Below are 27124 nucleotides of genomic sequence, written 5' to 3'. Positions count from 1 at the left end.
ATAGTATAGAACCCGGCTTCACCCTTTCAAAATAAGGGTGAGAAGAGATGGGGTGTCTTCGTGACCTTCACTAGCGTAATTGTTTATATCTGGGGTCACAAGATACAGAGAAGGTATTACCTGACACTTCACTCTTGGCTGCTTTTAAATTTATGGGCCCCCAACCAGGGGAAGTTGAGAGGAGTGGGGCTTTAATTTTCACTTTGATGTGGAAGAGTGCAGGTGAGAAGTGTCTGCTTTCAAGGCCAAAGTCATGACGGGCCAGAGAAGCGGTAGAGAGAGATCCAGAGCACACACAGTAGCTGGCATCCCTTCTCTGTGTGTGTGTGTGTTTGTGTGTGTGTAAGATGCATGACCCCAATTCACACAATGGTGGGCACTGCCAATAGCCAGCTAGTGTGCACCCCCTGTGTGGGCTGGGTGCGTTTTCACAGATGCAGAGAAACAAGGGATCTTAGAACTTGGTAATCACCTCGTCCTGTGTCCTTCCCATGTAGGGATCTGGCCGTGATATTCCTGGCAGGAGGTCATCCAGTTCCTGCTTGAGCTACTCCAGTGACAAGGAGCTCACCTCTAACAGGTAAGCCCCGTCCCCTGTGTTGTAGAGTCTTCAGACTGTGTTGAAATGTGCAGCCCCATCACTCAGCCTTCAAGAGTTTTCACACGGAACTGAAATCTACACCCCAATCCCTCCCCATCCATCTTAGTTCTGGAAGTTAGCATTAATCACACTCTTCTCCATGGTAGCACTTCAATAGTTGAAGAGGACGGACATGTCTCCCCCCACCCCATATCTCTTTTCTTGACACAGTATCTTCATTTCTTCATATGATGCGGTTTCCAGACCTGTCTCCACTCGGCTTGTCCCTCCTCCGGGAGACACAGTTAAGAGGTGACCCCAGAACTGCACTTAGTTCTTGGTCCAAAAAGCAAGGAGTTTAGGGAAATAAGTCTTCCCCCAGTGTATCAGTTTACATTCACTCTTCTAGCAGCCATACCATACCTTTGGCTTGTACTGAGCTTTTAGGCAACCGGTTCCCTTCAGGGATCTTTTAAATATAATCGGTGCTTTCAGTCACTTTCCCTGGCTTTTACTCTTTAGCTATTCCCTGCTCCCGCCTCCCGCCCCCCGTGAACCTTGATATAGGACCTTATATTCATCCCTAACATGTTCCAGTTTGGGTCTATTATTTCAACCTCCTGAGGTTTTTCTGAATCTCACTCCATGATGTTTTATCCCAGCAATCCCTCCTAGTTTTTGTGTCTCCTATAAATATTATCAGTATACATTTTAATCTCCACGCAAATTTCTGATACATGGTGGAAAGGCAGAGAGGAGCCCTGGGCTACACCAGTAGAAACCATCCACTGTGTTCACGCTAATTAATCAGCAGTTCTGGGTATCATGAGTCACGACTCCCCGCTAGCTGCATGTCCACCAAACCTACATGTCTTCCTCTGGTCCACACACATCTAACAGGGGACATTTCTCTAGCCAAGACGAGTGACTGCATGACTTAAGCTACGGACACAGCTATTACACGAGGTATTTCAGAGAAGCGTCTCACATCCCACAAATATTCCTGGTAGGTGGTCTGGGTGGCTCCCTACCCATCGGGCCAACCCTACCCGTACACATGAGCTTGAGCCACAAATTCCTGGATGGCAGAATCTTCTGGTAACTCTTCGAGGTTCTCATCAGACACCCTGAGATCCAGGCCTGTTGATGACCTGCTTTTAGCAGATATCAAAGGGCAGAGATTACAGGGGACTACTCGTCAACTGAAAATTTCCACAGCATCCCTGGCTAGACAGGAAAGCTTCTAGTAGATCTGGTCCACGGTAACCAGTCTGATTCGTATAACAGCAAGAGGGAGGCCTTCTAGGAAAATACAAAGCTTAGAGGTTGCAGAAGTTATCCAGCCCTTTAAACCAGACTCCCCTCAGCTAGCCTTCTCTGGGCTACTGTCAACTCATTTAGGACCTAGGCTCCTTGCCTTGGAAAGATCTTCCAACTTTCCCCGAGGCATGCATCTTGTCTTCTTGTGTTATAAGGGCTGGACGACAAGGGTCATGTTTACTTTCCCCGGTGGCGTCCCAGACCATGACGTGTGTACAGCAGGCCTCCAACAAATGTAGGTAGATACTAAGCTTTCCTATCACAGAATCTCAGCCCTTCCAGAATAAGAAAGTTCTCGCCAACGTATTTTTTCCCAGTCATTTCTCAGCCTATTCCACCCAATTAGGTTCTGCTTTCTCTATGACCCATCTTATTTCCCCCTTAAATGCTAAGCAGTAGAACTGGCCCATAGAGCTATTCCATAAACATTTCTCTGTTGAAGTGCCCTTCACAGAGTCCTTTGCCAGAACGATTATCTTTTTTTTTCTAGTGACAGATGAGCCTTCTCATTTTCCCAATCCAAAACCCACAAACATTTTGGCCCACTCTCCTTTGATTCAAGCTATCAGTGGCTTTCTTATGCCCAGAAGCCTGGATCTTTGCTTGATGATCCATGTGGATTACCCTGAGGTTGTAGGATGAGCAAAAGCCCATTAACAATGTCACACATTTGGCCTTGAACCAAGGCCAGCAGGTTGCCGAAGCTGTTGGTTTCAAGCAGGAGCCTAAAGAAGTCTCTTTCTACGGTCTGCTGGCCGTTTCAGAACTTCGGAAATGTAACGGTCAGTTCATTAGAAAGAAACATCTCAGTCATTGGTGATAGATATGGACTAATATTTATTTGTAGTTGATCAATACTGGGATTCCAAAATTTAGAGATCCCTGATTTAACTTGTTCAGTAGAATTATAATACTGTTAGATCCAATTACTACTAAAAAATTTCTGGGGACCACCCCCCGCCAAAAAAAACCCTCAAAGATGTCACACATAAGTTCACTGTCCTATTAGGCAGGGCAATACTATGAAGGAATGATTTGCTTCTCCGCATTTCTCATCACTGTTTAGTTTGATATTTTATCCTAGGATATTCTTTTTTTTTTTTTTTTGCGGTACGCGGGCCTCTCACTGCTGTGGCCTCTCCCGTTGCGGAGCACAGGCTCCGGACGCGCAGGCTCAGCGGCCATGGCTCACGGGCCCAGCCGGCTCCAGGGCATGTGGGATTCTTCCGGACCGGGGCACGAACCCATGTCCCCTGCATCAGCAGGCGGACTCTCAACCACTGCGCCACCAGGGAAGCCCTATCCTAGGATATTCTTCACCCAAGTGGATAATGATCTTTGGTTTTCATTTCTGGGAAGAAGAAAATTTGGGAATTGGAGATATTGCTCCCGTTAGGTACCCAGCATTATTTTTATTGGATATGATGGTGAATTAGATGTAAGCCCTGCCCTTTGGAGCTTCCAACATTGGAAAGATGAGATACATATGAGTGGGTGCTAATTATTTCATATGAGGTTATAAAGAATGGCGATGGAAAATGTGAAACTGGACTGGATAAGTCCACCCTCCAAATTATAAACTTCATGGTAAAGCAAAGTTGTCATCAGGAACTGGAAGACTAAATAAAGTACATCAACTCTGCAACCATCTCTTCTAGTTATCCCAAATAAAACAGCAGCATTTGAAGAGTGTGGTCTCATGCTGCCAGCTGAGAGAAGGCTGGGAATCCTTTTCCACACTATTATGCAGGCTTGGACCAGTTCCCAGCATACTCAGTGTGCTCCTGGAGCATATGAGAAAGACTGGGACAGACTGAGTCATGGGAGGAAAATGTAAAGACCACAGTCTGGGGAGAACTTCCTCCGGAGACCAAATAGGGCAATTTCAAGAGTCACCTCTCCTCAGCATTAGTCCTGAGGTCAGCTGGCGGCTAAAGCACAGTGAAGGCTCCTTGGCCTGGATTCATGGCAGATCCAACATCCCCTTGGGGGTTGGAGTCCCCTCGAGGAGGGAGCCTTGGCTGCCTCATCTTCCTGTCCTAAGCCCCACATATGTTGCACACAAGACGACTGCATTATATGTTTGTTCATTTTGTTCTCTGGCTGGAGAACTTGTTGAAAAGATCAATCTGAAATTTAGCCATAAATGTAGAAGGGTCACGAGCCCTTTTGCCATTCCCAAATGCTGACTTGGGTCAGGCTGGCAACATCAGAATCACCTGAGAGAGCTTAAAAATAATAACCTGGTCCCATAGTGGGAGACTCTCATTCAGGAGGTCTGGGATGAGGTGCCAGTGCATTTTAAAAGTGATTCTGGAGACTTCCATGGTGGCGTAGTGGTTAAGAATCTGCCTGCAAACGCAGGGGACACAGGTTTGTTCCCTGGTCCAGGAAGATCCCACATGCCGCAGAGCAACTAAGCCCGTGTGCCACGAGTACTGAAGCCCGCGCGCCTAGAGCCCGTGCTCCGCAACAAGTGAAGCCACTGCGATGAGAAGTCTGTGCACCTCAACAAAGAGTAGCCCCTACTCACTGCAACTAGAGAAAAGCCCGCGCACAGCAACGAAGACCCACACAGCCATAAATAAATAAATAAATGTATTTAAAATAAAATAAAAGTGATTCTGATCCCCAGCTAGATCTGGGACAACTGTCCTAGGGCAGCCAGTCCCCAGGATGACCCCAAATGACCAATACCCTCTGTAGTCACACCCTTGGGTAATCTCCTCCCACACTGTATACTGTTTGTCTGAGTGACCAATAGAATACAGCAGAAATGATGGCCCATCACTTCCGAGATGAGGTTATGAAAGACGCAGCTTCCCTGTTTTGCTCCCTCTCTCTTTCTCTTTTGAGTCACTCACTCTAGAGAAAGACAACTGCCATGTCTTAAGGACACTCAAGCAGCCTATCGGGAGGTTGTGTGGAGAGGACCAGAGGCCTCCAGCTGACAGCCAGAAGGAAGCAAAAACCTGCCGACAACCACAGGAGTCAACTTGGGAGAGGAGTCCCCAGCTCCAGTTGACAACATGACTGCAACCTCGTAAGATGTTCTGAGCAGAGTGAACTGGCTGACCACTCCTGGATTCCTGACCCTCAGAAGCTATTCAAGACAATCCATGTTTGTTGCAAAATATGAGGGGGGTGGGATAATTTGTTACACTGCCGTTGCTAGCTGATACACCTTCCTAGTCCAAAGGGCAAGCTCCCGTACATAGCACAGACCTTTCTAGCTTCATTTCACACTATTTCCACATTCATAATTACAGTCTTGAGTGGTACCGACCTGCTCATCCCCAGTTCACACCTCCGTGCCTTTGTGTCTTTGTCCAAGTCGTTCTCTGTGTCTGGAATGCCCTTTCCCCACTGATAGCAGCCTCTTCTCCAGAAATCCTTCCTCAACTGCCCTGGCACCAAATGAAATTGGTTTAGGTCCCCCCACCTGCCACAAAAGTGATCACACACACTTCTCAGAATCATAGGTGAGAAGTGAGATACATGGAAGAAGGAAAACATTCACATGAAGGAGTCATCAAGAGCACATGAACTTGTCAGACAGAGAAAAACAAATACCATATGATATCACTTATATGTGGAATCTAAAATATGACACAATGAACCTACCTACGAAACAGAAACAGACTCACAGACTTGTGGTTGCCAAGGGAGAGGGAGGGTGAGGGAGGGATGGAGTGGGAGTTTGGGATTAGCAGATGCAAACTGTTACATATGGGATGGATAAGCGACAAGGTCCTACTGTAGAGCACAGGGAACTATATTCAATATCCTGTGATAAACCATATGGAAAAGAATATACAAAAGAATGTATATATGTATAACTGAATCACTTTGCTGTACAGCAGGAATTAACACAACACTGTAAAATCAACTACACTTCAATTTTAAAAAAAAAGAGCACATGACTTGCCTCTATGTTGTTGATCAGCGAATTGTCAAACTTGAACCCAGGAATTCTTTTGTCACTGCACACCACACCCACATCTTCCGTGTGCTTGCAGTCAGTGACACCCCAGCCATTGGAGGAGCAGGCTGCGAGGGTCCCCTCATTGCCGGTGCAGTAGACGTTGTCCAACCAGATGGGCCCTGAGGAAGCAGAGAAGAGAGAAGCCAAACTCCACGTCAGAGTAGGTTTGAGTCTTTGGGGGCACCAAGGGCGTACACAGAAAGAGAGTTTTTCCCTAATTTTGGCAGCTGTGGGTGGTCATCAGTTGGTCAGTGTGTTGAGATATTGCATACAGTTCTAGACCATCTGGATTCCCTTGCCAGAGGGATGTGATTTAGGGATGTGGCAGATTGAACATGATTAGAATAGAAATCAGATTTAAGCCCAGAAGGCACGTGGTATAATGGGAAGAACAGGGACTTTGGATACTAAGCTGTTTGATAGGAATTCTGGCTCAGCCACTTAGCTGTATGATCCTGATCAAAGCTCCCTTTTCTCATCGGTAAAGTGGGGATAATAACGACACTCGAATGACAGGGGCGTGTGCAGATTAGAGATAATGCATGCCATGTGCCTAATTTATCATTGGTCCATAGTTACTCAAAAAATGGTAACGATGGGGCTTCCCTGGTGGCGCAGTGGTTGGGAGTCCGCCTGCCGATGCAGGGGACGTGGGTTCGCGCCCCGGTCCGGAAGGATCCCACGTGCCGCGGAGCGGCTGGGCCCGTGGGCCATGGCCGCTGAGCCTGCGCGTCCGGAGCCCGTGCTCTGCAGTGGGAGAGGGCACAGAGGTGAGAGGCCTACGTACCGAAAAACAAAAAATTATAATAATAATATAGGACGCTTGTGAGACATACAAGCAGGTAGGCAAGGGAGTGCTGCCCCAAGAGCTGGGTGAACTACATTTTTATAATCAGAGGAGAAGTGGGGAGGGGTAGAAGACCACCTTCTTCCTCATTCTCGAGTAGACATCAGGCTTCCATCATCATTCCCTCCTCCACGTCGGGCGGGGGGGAGTTTTTTGTCCCTTTGTGGCCCAACCAGGACTGTCATGGCGCTATGGAAATTAGCAAAACAGGTGGCAATCCATGCTAAAATAAGGTAACTCATCTCAGGTTTCAGTATCATGAGGGTCTTCTACTTTGGAATGTCATCTTTCTCCTGTATTTTTGTTTTTAGTGCGTGCAGAGGAACAAGTCCTAGGAACTGTTAACTTACTGACCTCAGTGGCAGGATACAGGTGTCATTTTCCTACCATTGTTTTATTGTCTTGAGGCCTGTCTCGTGCTTCTGTTGCATGGTTTTATTGCTAAGCAAGCTTGCTTTCTTGAGTGATCATTAACTTACAGGGGTCTCCCAAAGTTCCCTCTCTGTCCATGATCTCTTAGTGGGATTTTTAAACTATTGGATTATCTTACCCTATTCCTATCAAAATGGTGTAGCCCCTATAGAACACACTATGGTGGTTCCTCAAAAAATTAAAAATAAAATTACCATATGACCCAGCAATTCCCACTTCTGGGTATATATCCAAAAGAATTGAAAGCAGGGTCTCAAAGAGATATCAGTACACCCATATGCATTACAGCATCATTCACAACAGCCAGAATGTAGAAGCAACCTAGGTGTCCATTGACTAATTGTGGTCTATACATACACTGGAATATTATTCAGCCTTAAAAAGGAATGGCATTCTGACACATGCTACAACATGGAGGAACCCTGAGTTCATCATGCGAAGTGAAATAGTCCCGAAAAGGCAAAAACTGTATGAATCCACATATATAAAGTACTGAGACTAGTCAAAATCATAGAGACGGAGAGTAGAACGGTGTTTACCAGGGGCTGGGGGAGGGGGAGTTGGGGAGCGGTTATTTAATGGGTATAGAGTTTTAGATCTGCAAGATGAAACGCGTTCTGGAGATGGGCTGCACAACACTGTGAATGTACTTAACATTACTGAACTGTACACTGAAAAATGGTTAAGACGGTACGTTTCATGTTCCGTGCATTTTACCACAATTAAAATTTTTTTCAATGTTAAGTGCTAGAGGGTTTTCAAGTAGTGAGTTTTACTAGTATTACTACGCAATGAAAGGAAACAAAGTCAAAGCTCCCCTTTTTCTCAGGACTCCAGGAGGACTCTAGTACTGCGGTCCCCAACCTTTTTGGCCCCAGGGACTGGTTTCGTGGAAGACAAGTTTTCTGGGGCGGGGGGAGGGGGGGGGTGGTTCAGGCGGTAATGCGAGCGCTGGGGAGCGGCAGACGAAGCTTCATTCGCTCACCTCCTGCTGTGCGGCCCAGTTCCTAAGAGGCCACGGACCAGTACCAGTGCACGGCCTGGGGGTTGGGGACCCCTGCTCTATAGTATAATGGGGTCAGAAAACCTGGATTCAAATTCTCTCTGACTCAGGCTTGGGCAGCACGTGACTGGGTCAACTGCTTCACCAAGCCCATTCTCAAGCGAAAATAATGATACCAACAAACAGTTCGCCATGGAGCTTCAATGAGATAACATATGTGCCTGGTATGTGTTCACCCTCCCTTTCTCCTTCCTCCTTCCAGTAAGTCAGAAAAACAATGCATTCTGTTGTTTCCATGATGCGAGGAAAAAGCAGATAAAAAACACTCCCATTGTAAAGATGAGAAAACCAAGGAGAATCTGAGGTTCTTCAAGGTCAGAGGGGACCCGGGACCAGTCTCCTGACTTCGAGGCCCCGCTGAGACGTGTCTGCTGCGACAGATGGCTGCTCAGGCCTCAAAGGAGATCACCTCAGGCATACTGAGGGGAACAAAGGGCTTATTGAAAACATCTGGGCTGAGGTTTTCCAACTGGTTTCTCAGTTTGGCCTCGTTTCCAAGCCATCAAGCTCCACTGAAACATATGCTCCCTAATCGATTGCTGTTTCAACAACAAACCAATGTTTGTCTTGCTAAGTACTAGCAACGGAAAAGACCCTCCACGTGTGAAGCGGGGCCTCTTCTTTGGAACATTCTGTAGCAAAGCTGCTGAATGGACAGAGACGGTGAAAAGAAACAGAGCCCTCATTCCCTCTGCAGTGAGAGAAACCACCCCGGCTAAGGAGATGGGAAACAGGACAGCACACAGCTAAAAGCAGCAGGAAGCGCTGCAAAACAGATGCCCCAGGGCCTGCTTTACTTTTTGATAAGGAAGATTTGAAATTAGCACCCTGGAGCGCTAATGGGAACTATTATCCCAAAGAGTTGCTTTCCTAAGAAGCTTCAATTCACCCCCAATAATTCTACCCTCTAGGCATTCCCACCAGTTACCTTCTTAGATAGTGGCAATGTACATTTCTACTTAGCCCCAGATGCAGGCATGATAAACTCATTTGGCCTGATTTCATGATTTTTTTTTTTCCTGTATGCTTAATGCCTAACAACTAGAGGGTTCTGATTCCAAAGCAACCAGCTCTTGTTCTGCTATTGGAATGCGGGGTGCTTCCGGGCACAGTTCAGTACGTGCCATCTCAGAGCTGCTAGGAAAGTGGCACTAGGGACACAGATGGGGCTCAAACTTTGGATGCAAAATGCCAATCCGAAGCAAAACTCCATTTTACTCTTTCCACTCATTTCATCTAAGAAATCCTTCTCCTGATGAAAGGAGAAGAGACGTACAAACAAGTTAACAGATCATTTGGAGGATAAACATCATAAATAAAATTCTGTTTGAATGCCAGTCCTCCCCAGGGCTGTTGGGGCAGTGGAAATCATTCAACTTAGGCGCTTCAGGACCCCACTGTGATCATCTGCTGGCTTCGTCACTCTGATCTGAAGAACGAGGGAGTGAGGGGGAATCACATCTAACCTCAGATCTGAGGACAGGCAAAGGAGAGCAACCATCTGAGGTTCGGGTGCCTGTGAGGCCATCCAGAAGGTGAGAAATGGGGCAGCTGTCCCCTCTAGAACGTTCTAAAAGGGCCCATGATTTCTCTGAGCTCAGAGATGTTTTGGGAGAAAAAAATCTATTGAAAGGCTAGGCTGGAAAACCTAGAAGGTCCACGGATGTTCTCCCCAGCTTCATCACTACAGCCTGAACTTCAAAGGAGTTGATGACGGTGGCACTCCTGGGCGGGTGGCCTCTCACAGGTTCACCTACAGTGTTTCCAGTTCATCCACAGAGCCGACTAAACCCCATCGGAGCACACCCCAGGGCACTGGTCACTATGCTAACTGTTTTTAATATTCTTCAAAGTCAATCTGAATCAGCATTGGTGATGTCGTGGTGAGCACAGCTGCCTTCCAAATCCAACTGAATCAGTTGATTAATATTTACTGAGTGACCCCCTTGTACCCAGTGTTAAAAATCCTAAACTGACGCTGATGAGATTCAAATACATTTTACATTTAAAGGGTCTCTCATGAAAAACCAAGTACCGCTTTACATAGACAGCCTAATCCTTAAAGTCCTAGAGACATGACAGTTAAAATTTTTAGCATCAGTTTCTCCCTTCCTCTCTTTGGTACTTTTTCTTTCCTAAGTCTCGATGGTCTCAATAGCCCCAGAGAGGACGCTTCCAATACTCTAAGTTCCTATACCTCCTCCCTCCAATGACTCTCCTCCACCCTACATCAGCCAGCATCCCATGGTCACAGCTTAGACCTTGACATTACAAACAATTGCACTCCCTCCCCAATCGCCATTTCAACACTTCTGCTGTGCATCTGCACCTACAGCTCCATCTTTCTAGCACACTCACTCTAGCACTGCACTCTCAACCCACAACCCATCGATCCTAGCAGCTTCCCCCAGTCCTTCAATGGCTCCATGGAGTACCTTCCTACTTACCCAGTGTGGACTTCATGGACCGCGATTTTAATCGTTCCCTTGAAACTTCCCTCTACTCCTGTGAACTTTTCTCCCTTCGTCATCCTTGGATGGCAAAGTTTGAGCCAGGCTAACTCACCTCTCCAGCCCCCCCATGGCTGCTCCTGAGCAGGGGAACATGGGATGGGGAAAAACCATATCCACCTTACCTGATGACAGGTAAATTTTGTTTGGGTAGAAAGAAAATAAAGATGTCACTAGAAAAACCCCAAAGTCATTGGAAAACACTTGTTATAAAATAATTAGGCTTAGAGAGCCTGGAATAGAAAACATAAATCTGATGTTACCCCCAGAACACTCAGCAGAATAAGGGAAGATGTGAAAGGATGGAGAAGTGTCCAGAGTTTTTGTAACAAAGACAGCAAATGGGTTTTCAAACAGCGTATGCTAACTCATCTGTGCTGCTTTCGCTCATATCATAGTAAGGAACCCAGAGCCAGCTTCAGAGAACATTTTACTTTAACTGCCGTGTCTTGATCCGGTTATTCCAAAAAGACGTATTCAATTACACAGAGGTGAGACATGTATGAGGTGCTATTTCCTTCTCCTATAATTTCTAGAATAACCAAAAGCAAGGGTTGGAAGGGACCATAACAATGATCTATTTCAGTGACTCCCACACTTGGCTACATGTGCAACCACTTGGGAGGCTTCCAGAAGTTACAGAGTCCTAGATTCCAGCGCAGACCTTAATTCTGAACATCATGGGATAGCACCCCAGGGGATGCTATGCCGTTGGTGTGGCACTAATGCGTTTATCCAGGATGAGAGTTTGGGCACCTCTGATTGATTCCAGCAGCCAGGCCCACGCTGACACCTGTGCAGCTGCTTGGCCAGGTGGAAGAGCTGCTTTTGCTTTACTAACCCAAGGAGGGGCACTCCAGCTGGAGATTTTATTTTATTTATTTATTTATTTGCTTATTTATGGCTGCGTTGGGTCTTTGTTGCTGCGCACAGGCTTTCTCTAGTTGCGGCGAACGGGGGCTACTCTTCATTGGGGTGCGTGGGCTTCTCATTGTGGTGGCTTCTCTTGCTGCGGAGCACGGGCTCTAGGCACCAGGGCTTCAGCAGTTATGGCATGCGTGATTCAGTTGTTGTGGCTCGCGGGGTCTAGAGTACAGGCTCAGTAGCTGTTGCACACGAGCTCAGTTGCTCTGCAGCATATGGGATCTTCCCGGACCAGGGATCGAACCCATGTCCCCTGCACTGGCAGGCAGATTCTTAACCACTGCATCACCAGGGAAGTCCAGGTTTTATTTTTAAATAATGTCCTTGACCCTTATCTACTTTCTTATTTAAGACCACAGACTATGACAGCTTCAAGAATTCTTAGAGAGCCTAACTTTCAGATTAGGAAACTGAGGGCAAGGAGGATAAATGTCTTCCCACAAAGCATATAGATAGTTAGGTCGACACAGGACTAAGCCCAAGGTTCTGGGCTCTAACACCTGCCCTCCCTCAAAATTACCCACCCCCCCAATTTTTTTTTCAGTGTATTGACTTAAAAAGGGAGGAAAGAAGAAGCCAATCAAAGTGAAAAACCCAAAGCAACTCGGTTCCTGTCCTGGCCAAGCCCAGAACAGCGTGTTGGTATTAAAAGTGTGAACTCTACCAGGACAGGAGGGTGGAAGAGTCAGGGGACACTAGCCTATGGGCAGCCTTTGTGACAAAGAGCAAAAGGCACTCCTTCCAAGGGGGCGGAAGAAAGGCACCATCTCCCCCTGGCTGACGCAGCCCCAGGCAGGGCACAGGGCTCAAGAGCTAACCACAGACTGACTTCAGCCGCTCCCTAGGGTCACTAACCAGCCTGGTTTCCCAGGACCAGGAGTTTCCCAGGCTGCCAGGCTTTGTGCGCTAAAACCAGGAAAGTCCTGGGCAACGCAGGACCGGTGGTCACCGTCCCCCTCCCTGGCACCCCCCCGCTCCCACCTTCCACCACAGACACGGAGGCTGCCCAGATGGCGTATTATCAGGAATTGCTACTTGACAGTAACTGCAGCTCCGTTTGCCAGGCTATCCCCCTAGAAGCCTGTGCCCGGGCTCTCCAGGTGACCCCAGTGCTCGGTTCCCAAGCGCAGAGCGGTTTACCTTCCCCTTTGCCGTAGGAAGAGCTGGGGGTCCAGGACTTGGCCTCCACGTAGCCCAGCTCCCGGCAGACGACGTGGGCAGCGTGGATGGAGAAGTCGTCGTCACACACGGTGCCCCACCGGCCGTCGTAGTACACCTCCACCCGGCCCTCGCTGTGCTTCCTCTTCTGGCCCGCCAGGCGCAGCTGGATCTTGACCACGTCGGAGGGCACCTGAGGCCGGTGGTACTCCGGGGCGGGCTGCTGGAAGTACTCGGGGTAGTGGGGCCAGCTCTCGTACTGCGCCAGGCTCAGGGCGGGCAGGAGGGCGAGCACAGACAGACAGCCGCAAAGGCAGGAGCCTCCGGGTCTCTCCATCCCTGTCCTCGGGCTGGAAGACCTGATGGAGGGGGACACTTGGCGCTCAGGAGGGATGGGCAGGAGTTTCCTGGAAGAGAGGAGAGGTTCGGGTTACAGACATCTGGAAAACGGCCAGTGATTTCGTACTCTTTTGCTTAGGATTGAAAGATCATTCCGGATTCCAACCTCTTCTCTTCTCCCATCTTATGCTTCAGCTAGACAGGACTGGGAAGTCCTATTTCTTTGCCCACCACCTTCCCAGATCTTTGAAATGCTTTCTTCCAGGATGAGTCCTGGCAGGAAACAGAGCACACTTAGACTTCATTTGAGTAGAGTCTTTTGGTTTGGTTTGTTTTGTTAAATATTTATTTATTTATTTAGCTGTGCTGGGTCTTAGTTGTGGCACATGGGATCTAGGCTGCAGTACGTGGGGTCTTTAGTTGCGGCATGTGGGATCTAGTTTCCTGACCAGGGATTGAACCCGGGCCTCCTGCACTGGGAGCAGGAGTCTTAGCCACTGTACCACCAGGGAAGTCCCCATTTGAGTAGAGTTTTTTTAAAAAGACTAGGTACATTAATGGATAAAGAAGATGTGGTACATATATACAATGGAGTATTACTCAGCCATAAAAAATAACGGAATAATGCCATTTGCAGCAACATGGATGGACCTAGAGATTGCCCTCTGGTGGGCTACTGAAGCAGCCCCCAGGGACTTCCTTCCAAGGCGGGCTTATTATCTAGACCTTCTCCTCACCCCTCCCAGACACCTTCATATCCCCAAAGAGGTTACAAACGGCTTAAGGGCAGGACTTGTTTCTCATCCTTCTTTGGCTCCTCCAGAGTGAGCACGGTAGGTTGGAAGACATGTTTATGGAATGAAAAGGTGATTTGGTTCCAGGTACCGAGTGGCTGGAGAAACGCAGATGTGACAGCGTATGTTGAAGAGGGCTCGGGTACTCCCAGGTAAGGTGGCCTTCCTCCCTCTGGATGTTAGCTGACCTGGATGGAAACGGCATCTTCTGGGTGCTGAGAATAACACTACGAGGCTTTGAGTCTCCATCTTTACTTACTCACGGGCACATACCTGAACCTTCCTATAGCTCTGCTTTCAGGCTCCAGGCCTCCAGACACCCCGACATGCTGCCCACCCACACCCCAGATCTCATTATGTTTTATACTCTGGACCTCAAGATGGCTGAGACCACTAAACGAGGAGGTCAGAGGTAGAGTCCCTTAAACAGCTCTCACGCAGGGCCTGTCCTTAGCTGAACGGTGGAGTAGACCCAGAGAGCAGTCCTGAGGCGCTGCTCTAGCACTTGGGGAAGCCGAGGATGCCCAGGAGACAATTCCATCCCTTTACATAGCTTACGTCCCTGAGGGCTGCTGGGGGCTGAGTCCAGCCCACTCTGTGCACAGAAGGGAGGCATAAAGCTCTTTGTACCAAACAGGAGAGGGGCTGAGTGGCCCATCATCAGGCAAGGGAGAGCAGGACAGCAGAGTGAGGGGGTGGGGGGTGATCACAGACTCTGGAGCCAGACAGTCTGGGTTTGCATTCTCATTCTGATACTGACTAGCTGTGTGACCTTGGGCAAAATACTTAACTTCTCTCTGCTGTTTGATGTTTCGTAGCTATAAAATGGGTAGGATAATTATATCTAGCTCACCGAACTGTTATGAGGATTAAATGAATGGTACATAATAAGCCCTACAGGCGCATTTGCTAAATAAAAATTTTTAATTTTTATATTTTCAAGATTGTGGTCACCGTACCCAGGTGGAACCTACCTCTATGAATTCCAGGATGAGGTCCTAGAGCGGAAAATAAAAACTTAGTTCATATACCTTGATCCTTCCATAATTCAGAGAGCTAGGAAGACTGTCTTAAAGGACTGCAGGGGTATTTCCTGGAAGAGGAAGTAGACTTGGAAGATGGGGCCCCCAGAGGAAACCAGGACCAGCAGGTGAAAGCTACAGCAGCGCGTCATACATTCTCTATTAACCAGGTACAGAGGGTTAGGCCAATTGTATGACTCAGTTCATGGCACACCACCAACAAGGAAGGACCAGATAAGTGCCCAGAACACCTGGGAGGGATGATCTAACTTGGAGAGAGGCAGTTCCACATCTGTCGGGATGGCCAGGCAGTGCCTGGTCCCATCCTGGGTTTGGGGGCAGAGATGCCTCAGCTTTGGGGGGCAGTCAGGACCGAGGACTTCGGAAGGCCCTCTGGTTCACTGGAGATCCAGCCATCCTCATCCTGTGACTCACAAACAAGGCCAGAAAGTTGTGGGGTTCCTGCAACGGCCCTCTTCAGACCACAGCCTGACAGGCTAGTACGTGGCTCTGAAGGCGATGAGGGGTCATCGCCTCCTCTGCCCTGGCCACGTTTCATTCCTGTCCCAGCACATTGGCATCCACGAGCTCATCTATGCCTCACTAGAATCTTGAGACATGGGTGGAGTAGCCAGAGATGAGGATTCTTACTCTATGAGGGAGAAAATCAAGAAGCAGAGAGAGAGGAATTTTCTGCTAGACTTCACCGGAATTGCACTGTTCGTGCAGGCAAAGCCAGAAGTAGTCAACCCCAAGCTACCAAAACATCCATGATCCACTATCACATATTAAAAATGTCCAAATTCCACCTGGGACACAGATGCCTTTATAAGGCAGAACATACCTACGTTCCCGGCTTCAGTTCCAACACTTCTCTCCTTGCCCTCACTCCAGCCCTTCCCGTGTCACCCATCCAATCATATCAGCCTAGAGGGGCTTAAGTTTTCCCACCTCGATCAACGTGCTCCATTCCCACACCTCCCCTTCCCTCCGAAAAGTGTACGTCACAATCCTTCCTGTTCTTCAAGGAAAGCTTCCCAGATGCTCCTAATCAGAATCAATGTCTTCTCTGATTCTCTTTAAAATAGCATCCTGCTTGTGCTTTGCACCAGTGTCACATCAGGCTTTAGTGGACACTCAGTCCCAGGGGCAGAAGCCATCTCTTGTCATTTCCACACAGTACCATGTGTTTTTGGCTACGGCAGACTAGCTTGTAACAGATAAACCTTCCCACCAAGGACAACTGGAAAAGGTAGGTAAAACACGAAAAGCATGTATCTGAAGACACTGGAGAGGTGTCGAGGCAGCAAAGACTCAAGAATCCAGAGAGATGGGAAGTACAGCGAGGTAAGCCTGACACTCGTGCCTGCTTTTCCCCTGAAGCCATTTGCCAATTCCAAGGCAGTTGCCAACAGGCTGGGAAGCTAAGCAAAACTTCAGGCATCCTCCCAGGACTCAGGACACAAAAAATTGGAGTTCAGAGACTGCCAAGGAGGAAGGGCCCTGTTAAATAGCCCCAGGCTTTCAGATAGGGGTCCCTGAAGGGCTAAACTCTAGAAGTTAGGACAGAGTTACTTTCTACGTGTTAGAAAGATCTAACATCCGTATAATTGGAAGTCCAAAAGAGGACAGAGAGGACGTCTGGAAGAAATATTTGAAAAGATAATGGCCAAGAATTATACGAAACTGATGAAAGATAAGAAGCCCAAGAAGTACAGTTTACAAAAAAAAACCCATACCAGGGCACATCAAGATCAGACCATGGAAAATCCAAGACAAATAGGAACACTTACAAGCAGCCGGAGTATAAAAGGAATATTAACTTCAGAGGAGCAGCAGTAAGGGTAACAGTTGGCCTCTCAACAAAAAACAAGGAAACAAAGAAGATAATCACATGACAGTTTTGAAGGGTTGAAAAAAATAAATCAGCCTAGAATTCTGTACCCCCTGGAGAGAATAAAGGTTTTCACAAAAGTGGAGAGAGGACTTCCCTGGTGGTGCAGTGGTTAAGAATCTGCCTGCCAATGCAGGGGACAGAGGTTCGAGCCCTGGTCCGGGGAGATCCCACATGCCACGGAGCAACTAAGCTTGTGTACCACAACTACTGAGCCTGCGCTCTAGAGCCATGGGCCACAACTACTGATCCCACGTGCCACAACTACTGAAGCCCACGCTCCTAGAGCCCATGCTCTGCAACAAGAGAAGCCACCGCAGTGAGAAGCCCGCACACCGCAACGAAGAGTAGACCCTGCTCGCCACAACTAGGGAAAGCTCACGCGCAGCAACGAAGACCCAACGCAGCCAAAGATAAATAAATAAATACATAAATTTATTTTTAAAAAAACAAAAAGTCGAGAGACTTTATCATCAGAGTTCTCCAAGATGAAAATACTAAAGGGAGTTCTTCAGACCACAGGACAAATCATCCTAGATGTGGAATGAAGGAAATGGAAGGGGGAGCTATGCAGGTAAATCTGAATGAAGATCAACTGTGTAAAATAATAATGTCTTATAGGGTTTACAATATATGTGTCATTAAAATACCATGGTGAAAACAGCACAAAATGTAGAAGGGGATTAAATGGAAGTGTTCCAAGGTCTTTGCACTATCTGGGAAGTGATGAAAGTACTCTTTTCTATTAGAGTTCAGCAAATCGTAATAGTCTTAGTTAGATGCATACTGTAGTCTTTATGTAATCAGCGTAAGAAGAGAAAAAAAGTAGAATGAACATGGCAATAAAGGGGAGAAATGATGGAATTATTTTTTTTAATCCCGATTAATCCAAAATTAGAGCAATAAAGCAGAGAAAAAGTAACATAGAGGAGTTGTCACAAATAGAAAAAATAGTAAGATGGTGGATTTAAAACCAAATATATCAGTAATTTCGTTAGATGATACTGCAATGAAAAGACAAAGATTGTCATAATGGATTTAACAAAACAATATTTTCTATTTCCTATGGAAGACCAAGAGGTTTAAAGTAAAAGGATGGAAAAAGATTTACCACACACACATTCATCCAAAAAAAGTTGGTACGAAGTAAGATAAAGTCAACTTTAAGACAAAAAGTGTTACTGAAGACAAAAACTTATGATGATGGAAGAGTCAGCCCATCAGGAAGATATTAACTAACTCTTCTCAGTTTGTATATGCAGACTCCGCATGTATGAAATAAATATTGACAGAACTAATAGGAAGAAAACGACAAATCTGTAATCAGAGTGGGAGATATTACACACCGTTCATCAGGAGAAGCAGACAAAAAATCCTCGTACTAAAGAAGTGAACAATATGATAAACAAATGCGACTTAATTGACAAGTTTCTATCAACTGGACTCAGAAGACAGACTTGCTTCAAGTCCACATGCAAGATTTACCCAAATGGACCCTAACCTGGGTCATAAAGCAAGTCTCACCCCATCTAATGAAATCACACACAATGTGTTCCCTGAGTACAGTAGAATTAAGCTATGCACCAATCATAAAAGAATAACCATTAAATCCCCCAATATTTGGAAATGATGTAAAAGGAAAAAAAGTCTATTTCTGTTCATTTCCACTGAGGCCACAGGATCAAATTGATTTACTCACTCAATAAACATTCATTGAGCTCCTGGTACACATTAGACCTCATGTGGGTAAAGCAGACATGCTCTTGCCATGGTTCTAATAGGAACTGACAGGGCATTCATGTTCTAGCTGTGGTTTGCCTACAGGAAATCAGGGAATATTCATGGATGGAACCACCTGAGCCAGGTGGCCTGACCTTGAACTCAGCAAAGTTTTTCCTCTTGTAGCCAGTGTCTATATCCTCATCTGGCAGAAATTTAAGACAGAAAGTCCATGACTTGCCAAAGGTCCCACAGAGTGACAGACCTACAACCAATACGAAGCTAACATTATAAAGTGCCTCCCCTATGCAGGCACTGTGTATGAATCATGCCTTTTTATTTTCTGTATTTCTGCCGTTTTGATATCTGGGGTCTATGCTGACTCTGGAGAACGACTACTCAGAAACTACGCTACCCACTTTCTGGTTAATTCTTAGAGATGATAAAGGACTCACCCACAAGTGTACTCTGCATGTGTAAACCAATCAGTCCAGAGCTATACCTTCCCAACTATTTCCATTCTCAGGATCTCACACTCTGGGCCACTAACCCCCTGCCCTAATCACTCTAAGACCAGGTACCAGATAAGAAGAGATGGTCCCTATGCCCTTATGCCCCAGAGAGAGGTGAAATTATTCAACTAACCAATCCTTAACCTGATTAGCCTGCTTACCGTGACAGTCATAGTAGATGCTCTTACCCACATTTTCCCCTCACTCCTGCCTCTGACCAACCCTGGTGCTTCTTCCTGTGGCCCTGCATGGTGTGCCAGGCCTCCTTGATTCTAGGGATCTGTGACTATAACCTTCTTCCTCCATGACAGTCATTTCTGTGTCTGTGTCTTTCCACACCTGATTAAAACAAATCTTGGGTACATTTTAAAACGTACACATGATTTAATGTTTAAAAACATGATTCTCAACATTCTGCTGTATTAATTCACTTAATGGGGCAAACACCATTACTATCAAGGCACAGAGAGTTTCAGCAAGTTGCCTCAGGTTGCACTGTTGGTTAAGTGGCAAGGCAGGTTCTGAACGAGGGCAGCAGGCTGACCTGTGTCCTTCATCTTCACCTCTGTGCTCTAACAGCCCCAGTCCAGCATTTTCTTACCATCTCCCAAGCTCCCCCTCACGCGAGAGCTACGGAGGCCTGCAGATTGTCTATTCACATCTCAAAAAGAAATGGAAAAAGTATGTGGTTCTGTAATTTTTTAAGAGGAAATCGTAATCTCTGGATTTGCATATCTATAAACTGCTCCGCGCAACTTCTTGGACTCTCCAATCTGTGGGAATGAATGGCTAGTGTTCAACTCTTAAATCTTTCCTACAAAAGTGCTCCTGAATTTTTTGCTTCCTTTGTGGGGCTTCTCCTACTCTCCGGGGAATTGTAAAATATTAGACCCAGATGCTTCTCTTTTCTTTTTAAAAATAACTTCCATGGTTTTTTCTTTCTTATTGCAAAAGTTATACAACTTGGTGATACAAATCTGGAGAACACAAACAAGTAAAAAGTAGAAAAGAATTTGCAATACCCCTATTGGATAGAATGATTGTCAACACTCTGGTGTACACCCCTTCCAGACTTTTTTCTGTACATATATATTTCCTCTTAAAACGTACAATAATTTTCTACATACTCTTTTGTAAACTGCTTTTCACATTTACCAGTATATTGCAAACATCATGCCTCATTGACTTTTACAAGATTTTTATTACATAGTATTCAATCTTATGAATGCACCAGAAGATTGAATAATCTTACCAGTAAATTTTTTACTGCTGTTCACATAGCTGAAATGAATATCCTTGTAGCTAAAATTTTCCACAGTCTTGGGATAAACTCCTAAAGGCAAAATTTCTGGGTCAGAGGGCTGTTAAAAAGTGAACGCTTCTGCAAAACTATATTAACTGCCCCCAGAAGGACTGTGCTAGGGTACACGTCGGCCTGAAGTATGTAGACTTCGCCACAACCTCAAAATTCTAGCTATGACCACGCTTTCAGACCTTTCTCCATCTGATAAGGAGGGGGGGTATTCTGTTTTAACCAACGTTTCTTTTGCTACTAGTGAGGTTGACCTTTCTTTTCTTCAGGCTCTATTGGCCACCTGTATTTCTTTTTTTTGGAAATTATCTCTACGTGTTTTTTTTTAAATCCCCTTACTATTATATGTCTTATTGCATGGTAACATCCATTTTTCACATTGGCATCCATCCATCCCTCAGGAGGGAAAAATTGCCAGCGTCCAAAGCAGAGCTGCGGAGGATGGAGAGCAGAATGCCCTGCGGCTCCACCCACCGCCGAACCCCTGTCCCGCGGTGGGCTGCCACCCGCTGCAGACCAGAGGCCTCGCCCGCTCCTCTCAGGCTCCAGTTTCGTTTCTGCACTTGAACTTTCTCGGCAGGAGACTCCAGCTGCTGGGGGGCGAGGGTGGCCTGGAGGGGAATCCGTCCAGGGTGGTCCCCCTGCTTGTGGCCCCCGCTGCAGCGCGTCCCGTGACAAGACTGTTGGCAGCCTGATGACCCGGTTTAGAACCGAGCCCCACCGGGTGTCCCCAGTTGCGGGGACGGGGACCGGTGCCCCTCCCGGGAGCAGGCAAGTGGCCCCGGGCTGGCAGCCCCTTCGCGATCCGGCCGCCGCGCTCTGCGTCCCTGCTCCCCGCCCTTCCCAGCGCCGGCGGCCGCGGAGCCGGGGTGTCCTCAAGCCCAGGCGGCGGCCGCACGCGGCCCGGGGTGGGCGGCACACGGGAGCCCGCGAGGGCGCTTTGGGTGATCAGGGTCCCTGAGCGGGGACCGTGCTGACTCGGCCGCCTAGGCTTCCCGGCCCCGCTGCAGCCGCGCTGGAGCCGGCGCCTGAGGCCCCGCGGCCTCCCCTTGAAGCAGGCCAGGCTCCGTGGGAGCGGATGTCCCCTCTCTGCTCACATCACTCACGCGGAGCCGGTGCTGTTGGTGACGGGGGTCTCGGCTGGGCCCTGGGCCTAGCACGGTGCCTGGCACATGTTGGGCGCTTATTAAAAACCGGTTGGACAGTAACAGGGTAGGATAACTCAAAGTAGACCCATCCTCAGGATGGTTTTAAAATAAGCTCTACTGCTTTGATCACAGGTCAAAGGGCTATTAAAAGCGAAGTGGATGGAGGAGGCCCTTGGCTCCCTCATCTTCCATTGTATGGGTCTTCTTGCCCCTCAGCAACCCTTCCTCCCGGTACCTATTGGCACGATGTTGGGGATCTTGGAGTCAGAACATAAGGGTCTGAATCCTGACTTTACCACTTCCAAGCTCTACAGATTTGGGGGTACTTTTGGAGCCTGGATTTCCTCTTCTGATCATGGAAATAACCTTCTTTGCAGGTGTATATGTGATGATTAAATGAGATAACATGGAAATCCCTAGCACACAGCATGGCTTCATTCACATTAGTTTTCTTCTTTCCTTCCTGCCACTTCTGAACCCCTGAGCCTTGTTCTCAGTAGGTACTCAGCAAATATTAATTGAATGAATAAATATAAATTCCTATTCAAATCGTTACACCTTATCAAAACGGCCTTTTCCTTCTGACCTAATTGCACAGGAAAGAGAGCTGAGAAATCCATTCCTTACAAATTTATTGTATTAAGAAATTTAAACATGAAGGAGTAGAATTGTGACTTTTCTATGAAGAGGGAACTTTTATGTTTTCGCAGGGAATTCCTAGATATGAATTTTTTTTTCAGTAAAGATCACTGTATTTGTGACTTACAATCAAGAAGAAAATCAGACAATAAACAAGAAACAAAGTGCATAAGTAAAATAATATGTTAGATAGTGATAAAAGCTTCAGAATAATGAAAAAATAGTGTAGCATAAGGGCATAAGAGAGTGCCAGGGGTAAGAAGGAGGGACGTTTTATATATTTTTATATATATATATATATATATTTTTTTTTTTTTTTTTTTTTTTTTTTTTTGCGGTACATGGGCCTCTCACTGTTGTGGCCTCTCCCGTTGCAGAGCACAGGCTCTGGACGCACAGGCCCCGGACGCACAGGCCCAGCGGCCATGGCTCACGGGCCCAGCCGCTCCGCGGCATGTGGGATCTTCCCGGACCGGGCACGAACCCGTGTCCCCTGCATCGGCAGGCGGACTCTCAACCGCTGTGCCACCAGGGAAGCCCAGATATGAATTTTAATAGTTGAATTTTACATACTGTACAATGTTGGAAGTAAGGGCAATAGGGTTTTGGTGAGTAGGTGGACCTTCCACATGCCCTTCAAATCTGCTGACCTGAGTGCCTCTGAAATGCACTCTGTGTCGTAAAGGGGGTAGGCAGACAATGGGGTACTTTATGGGAAGTGAAGATCCCCTGGGATCATAAAATCTCACCCCAACACGGAATCAATGCTTGTGTCTAGACAAGGGTCATGGGTTATGAGGTTGGACCTAGTAGAGGCAGAGTGAGGCATGATCCCAGCCCAAAGCAGCTGATTTCCTGGGAGATGTGTCATCTCGTGACACACGCCAGTGTGTGCCCAAAAGGATGAGTCCCTAAACCCGGGCTGGACACTGCCTAAGGGCCCATCAAGGCCCAAGGCAGTGAGCACTGCTGCTACTCAGAGGGGAGAATGGGGGCCCTGCAGTGTCTGCAGGGTCCACAGGGCAAACCCACAGGGAACAGGGATTCCTCAAGTCCCACTTCCTCTGAGAAGCCTGATCCAGCGACCTCTGCCCTCTCGGCTCCCTTCCGACAATGCCTGCAGCTGTGCTCAGGAGGCTACAGGGGCTGGTCATCTCCTGCTCCAGGTGTACAGGCAGTCCCGGCATAGTCCACTGCCCCTCCGAGGCCATTTCCAAAGAGACGCCGGCCGCAGGAGGGCAGAAGGAAGGCTTGCGGCTTAAGAGGCTCCATCTTTCAGCAGAACAGTATCTTAGAAGGTGCTGGGAAGCAAATGTGCTTTACTTTTGGGGGCCTGGTAGTTTTATGATGCGAGGACTGTGGTGAGCCCTTCCACGTAATTCCCCCCACCTAGGACGTATAGACTTTCTTATTCTATACCTAATTTATGTATTCAATCCCCCTCCCCTCCCCCATTCTAAAAGGATGACCTCGGCTTTTATGCCACAGCCTGGATACCACATGAGCTGGCAATGAAGGTGGGATCCTGCTAATGAGAAAGTTAGATTTTTAAAAAATCCTATATTTATTGATTACTCATTCTGTATCAATGACTGTGTGAAAAGTGCTTTACAGGTATGAACTCATTTAATCCTCTAGTCTAGACTAGCGTTTCCCAATAGAAACATAATTCAAACCACATAGGTAATTTACACTTTTCTGAGAGCCACATTAAAAAAGTAAAATGAAATGGGAGAAACTAAGGCTAAAGATATATTTTGTTTAACCCAATATATCCCATATATTATCATTTCCGTATGTAATCGATGTAAAATTATTAATGAGATATTTTGCATTCTTGTACTAAATCTTTGCACTCTGGGGTGTACTTTACACTGACAGCACATGACAATTTGGACTAACGCATTTCAAATGCTCAGTGGTCCCCTGGGGTCGTGGCTGCCGTACTGGATGGTAACAGCTCCAGGCAACCCTCTGAGGGAGGTACTGTCAGCATCTGTATTTCCCTGAGGGAAACCCAAGGGACAGAAAAGCTATAGCTCAAAAGTAATCAAGCTGGGATTTGCACCCAGGCAGTCAGATACCAGAACTGCTACCTTTACTGACTAATTGTTCTTATCTCTGTCGCTGAGCAAGCGCATTCTGGTATATCAAGCACTGCCCAGGACCAATTTCCTTGAGAAAACTGCTTTGGGTCAAAGGATTTGAGTTCCATTAAGAAATGTACTAGGATCCAAAAGATTAAAAACAAAAGCAAAGAAAAGCTTGAATTTTAATTTAAAAAAAAACCCAAACAAACAGAAGTGTGCTATGTCTCTTACCTTTTCTGGTGCCTATTCATAAACAAATATGGTAAATTCTCCCTCTATTCTTCTGGACATTGGATGACATTTGGATTGATGGAAGTCCCATTTCCCCTCTTCACACCTGCTCTATCAGTTCTCAGTCAGAGATTTTGATTTCACTAAAGAAATCAACAATTCTGGTGGAGACATCTAACTGATATCATAGTTGGGAGAGTTTTTAGACGATGGGGAGATCTATCCTCAGTTTTCACCCTATGAACACCTCCAAGGTCATCAACAGCCCAGGAGTCTACGCCAGGGAGGGTGCATCACCATCCAACACAGAAACTCTAGGAACATCCTCTACCCTGAACACAAGCCACTGGGTCAGCAGAACATTTCTGTAGCGGGTTCACACATACCAAACGAAGCCCAGGTTTCACCAACCCTCTGCAGGCATGCAAAGTTCCACAAGAGGATGACCGATCTCGCAGAGTCTTCTGTTAAAACTGCATGTCAGTGAAGTCCAGGAAGAACTGCGGCAGATGGACTTACTTCTTCACATGGTTTAGCTGAGCAGTGGGTCATGATTACAGGGGTCAAGCCAAGATGCCCAAGGACCTCAGTATTTGACTAACAAGAATAAGAGTGCTAGAAGGAATCAGCTGTGACCATGGCTTATCAGAAAGTGGTAAGTTATCTCTCCCGATACGTTCTCACTGGGCTCTTGGCTAAGCAGTTGAGGACATTCTTACGTTCAATTCAATCCATTTAAGGATACGAGTTCACACAGTTGATACTAGTGTAAGCTTTGCCGACAAGAAGCCCTGTGACACCCAGGGGGTGTCTGGGAGACATGGGGAAAGAATTCCTTCACGTCCCCAGGACTTAAATCCCAGGCATTCCTGAAAACCATCAGCCAGAATCAGCTCACCTTCCCCAAGGGCCTCGAGCACCCCTTACATTCAGCGTCCCCTTCAGACAGCTTGCACATTCATCCTCCACAAAGAACGGGCTGCACGTGCCATCGCCTCCCACTGCCACTAAGCAGCGTGGCCCAGGGGTTTAGAGTCACACAGAACTAGGTTCAGATCCCTCTTCTATCACCTCTTAGCTCTGTGACCTCAGGCACACTTAGATTTTCTAAGACTCAGTATTTCATCTGTAAAATGGAAACGATATGTACTCAAAAGCAACTTTTTAAAGGAAGAAACAAGAAACACCTTCATTTCAGGACTCTTTCAAAAATCAGAGATCATGTTTCTTAAGTCCCTGAACCATAGTAGGTGGTCCCCCCCCCAAATCAGGTAAAATATTTGGGGTCCAACAGGTGCTGCCTGGTAGATTTGAGTCACGCTGTTCAAGTGCCAACTACAGTTCCGGTTGATGCTAAGTTGTATAATGTAAGTGGTTGTATTTAATTTTCTACTTCAGATTTCCCCAAGTGTTATTTGGGGAACTGGGAACTCCCGAGGATGACCTTAGGCAGTTCTTCCTGGATCCAGCTCTTGCAAGAACTTACTTGAAGACTAGAGATAGACATTTGCTCCAAAGAATATACGATATTGGAGAAAAGTTTAGTTACCTAAATCAAAAAGCATGTTCACATGTGCTATGTAAACTCTGTAGGTGCTAAATTGGGCCAAGTTCCATGGGAGGGTGGGCTCCAGGGAGTCTGCGATGCCTGCAGATAAGACTTTTAAGCAGGGCTGATGTCAATTTTCTTGGTCTTGCTGGGAGTTGGGGCTGAGGGTGTGGTCAGAGGGAGAGAAAGAGTTCTAAGCCTGTATCTTGCTCAAGTTTCTCAGTTCATCATGAACAGTGCTCCTTCAATTGTCTGATAAACCTCATTTGTTGGAGGACATCTTTAACTCCAAAATATATGTCACCCCTGGAACTTCCCAGTATACTGTAGAAACACTGATTTTTACCTTTTTTTTGAAATATAGTTGACTTACAATGTTGTGTTAATTTCTGCTGTATAGCAAAGTGACTCAGTTATACACACACATACACATTCTTTTTTATATTATTTGCCATTATGGTTTATCCCAAGATATTAAATATAGTTCCCTGTGCTATACCGTAGGACCTTGTTGTTTATCCACTCTATATGTAATAGTTTGCATCTATTAACCCCAAACTCCCACTCCATCCTTCCCCCACCCCCTCTCCCCCTTGGTGACCATAAGTCTGTAGAAACACTGATTTCTATGATTCCAGGCATTGCACTGATAATGGATGACTATTTGAAAATACTTTACTTAATTTTGACCCAACAGGGCTCCAAGAGGAAAAGGAGAAAATCGATAACTAGAATTTCCAGGGCCCTTTTCTAATTTTTTAAAATATTTTGCCTTCTTTTCTTTTTTAATAAATTTACTTATTTATTTTTGGCTGCGTTGGGTCTTCGTTGCTGCGCACGGGCATTCTCTAGTTGCGGCGAGCAGGGGCTACTCTTCGTTGCGGTGCGCGGGCTTCCCATTGTGGTGGCTTCTCTTGTTGCGGAGCACGGGCTCTAGGCACGCGGGCTTTGGTAGTTGTGGCATACGGGCTCAGTAGTTGTGGCTCACGGGCTCTAGAGCACAGGCTCAGTAGTTGTGGCACACGGGCTTAGTTGCTCCGCGGCATGTGGGATCTT

General features: G+C 46.7%; 1 protein-coding gene across 1 annotated transcript in view; it reads right to left on the bottom strand.

Annotated features, from left to right (window-relative positions):
* LOXL2 (lysyl oxidase like 2) overlaps positions 1 to 27124 on the bottom strand; it is a 102416-nt gene that overhangs the window by 60703 nt on the left and 14589 nt on the right. The window contains exons 2-3 of the mRNA XM_079926834.1: positions 12802 to 13226; positions 5829 to 6004 (exon numbers count right to left, since the gene is read on the bottom strand). Of these exons, the coding sequence (XP_079782960.1) occupies positions 5829 to 6004; positions 12802 to 13156 (531 nt within the window). The 5' untranslated portion in view covers positions 13157 to 13226. The remainder of the gene's footprint in view (positions 1 to 5828; positions 6005 to 12801; positions 13227 to 27124) is intronic.

This window comes from Stenella coeruleoalba (genome assembly GCF_951394435.1).
Source record: "Stenella coeruleoalba genome assembly, chromosome: 7".
Lineage (NCBI taxonomy): Eukaryota > Metazoa > Chordata > Mammalia > Artiodactyla > Delphinidae > Stenella > Stenella coeruleoalba.
This window is presented reverse-complemented; position numbering and strand designations above follow the sequence as displayed.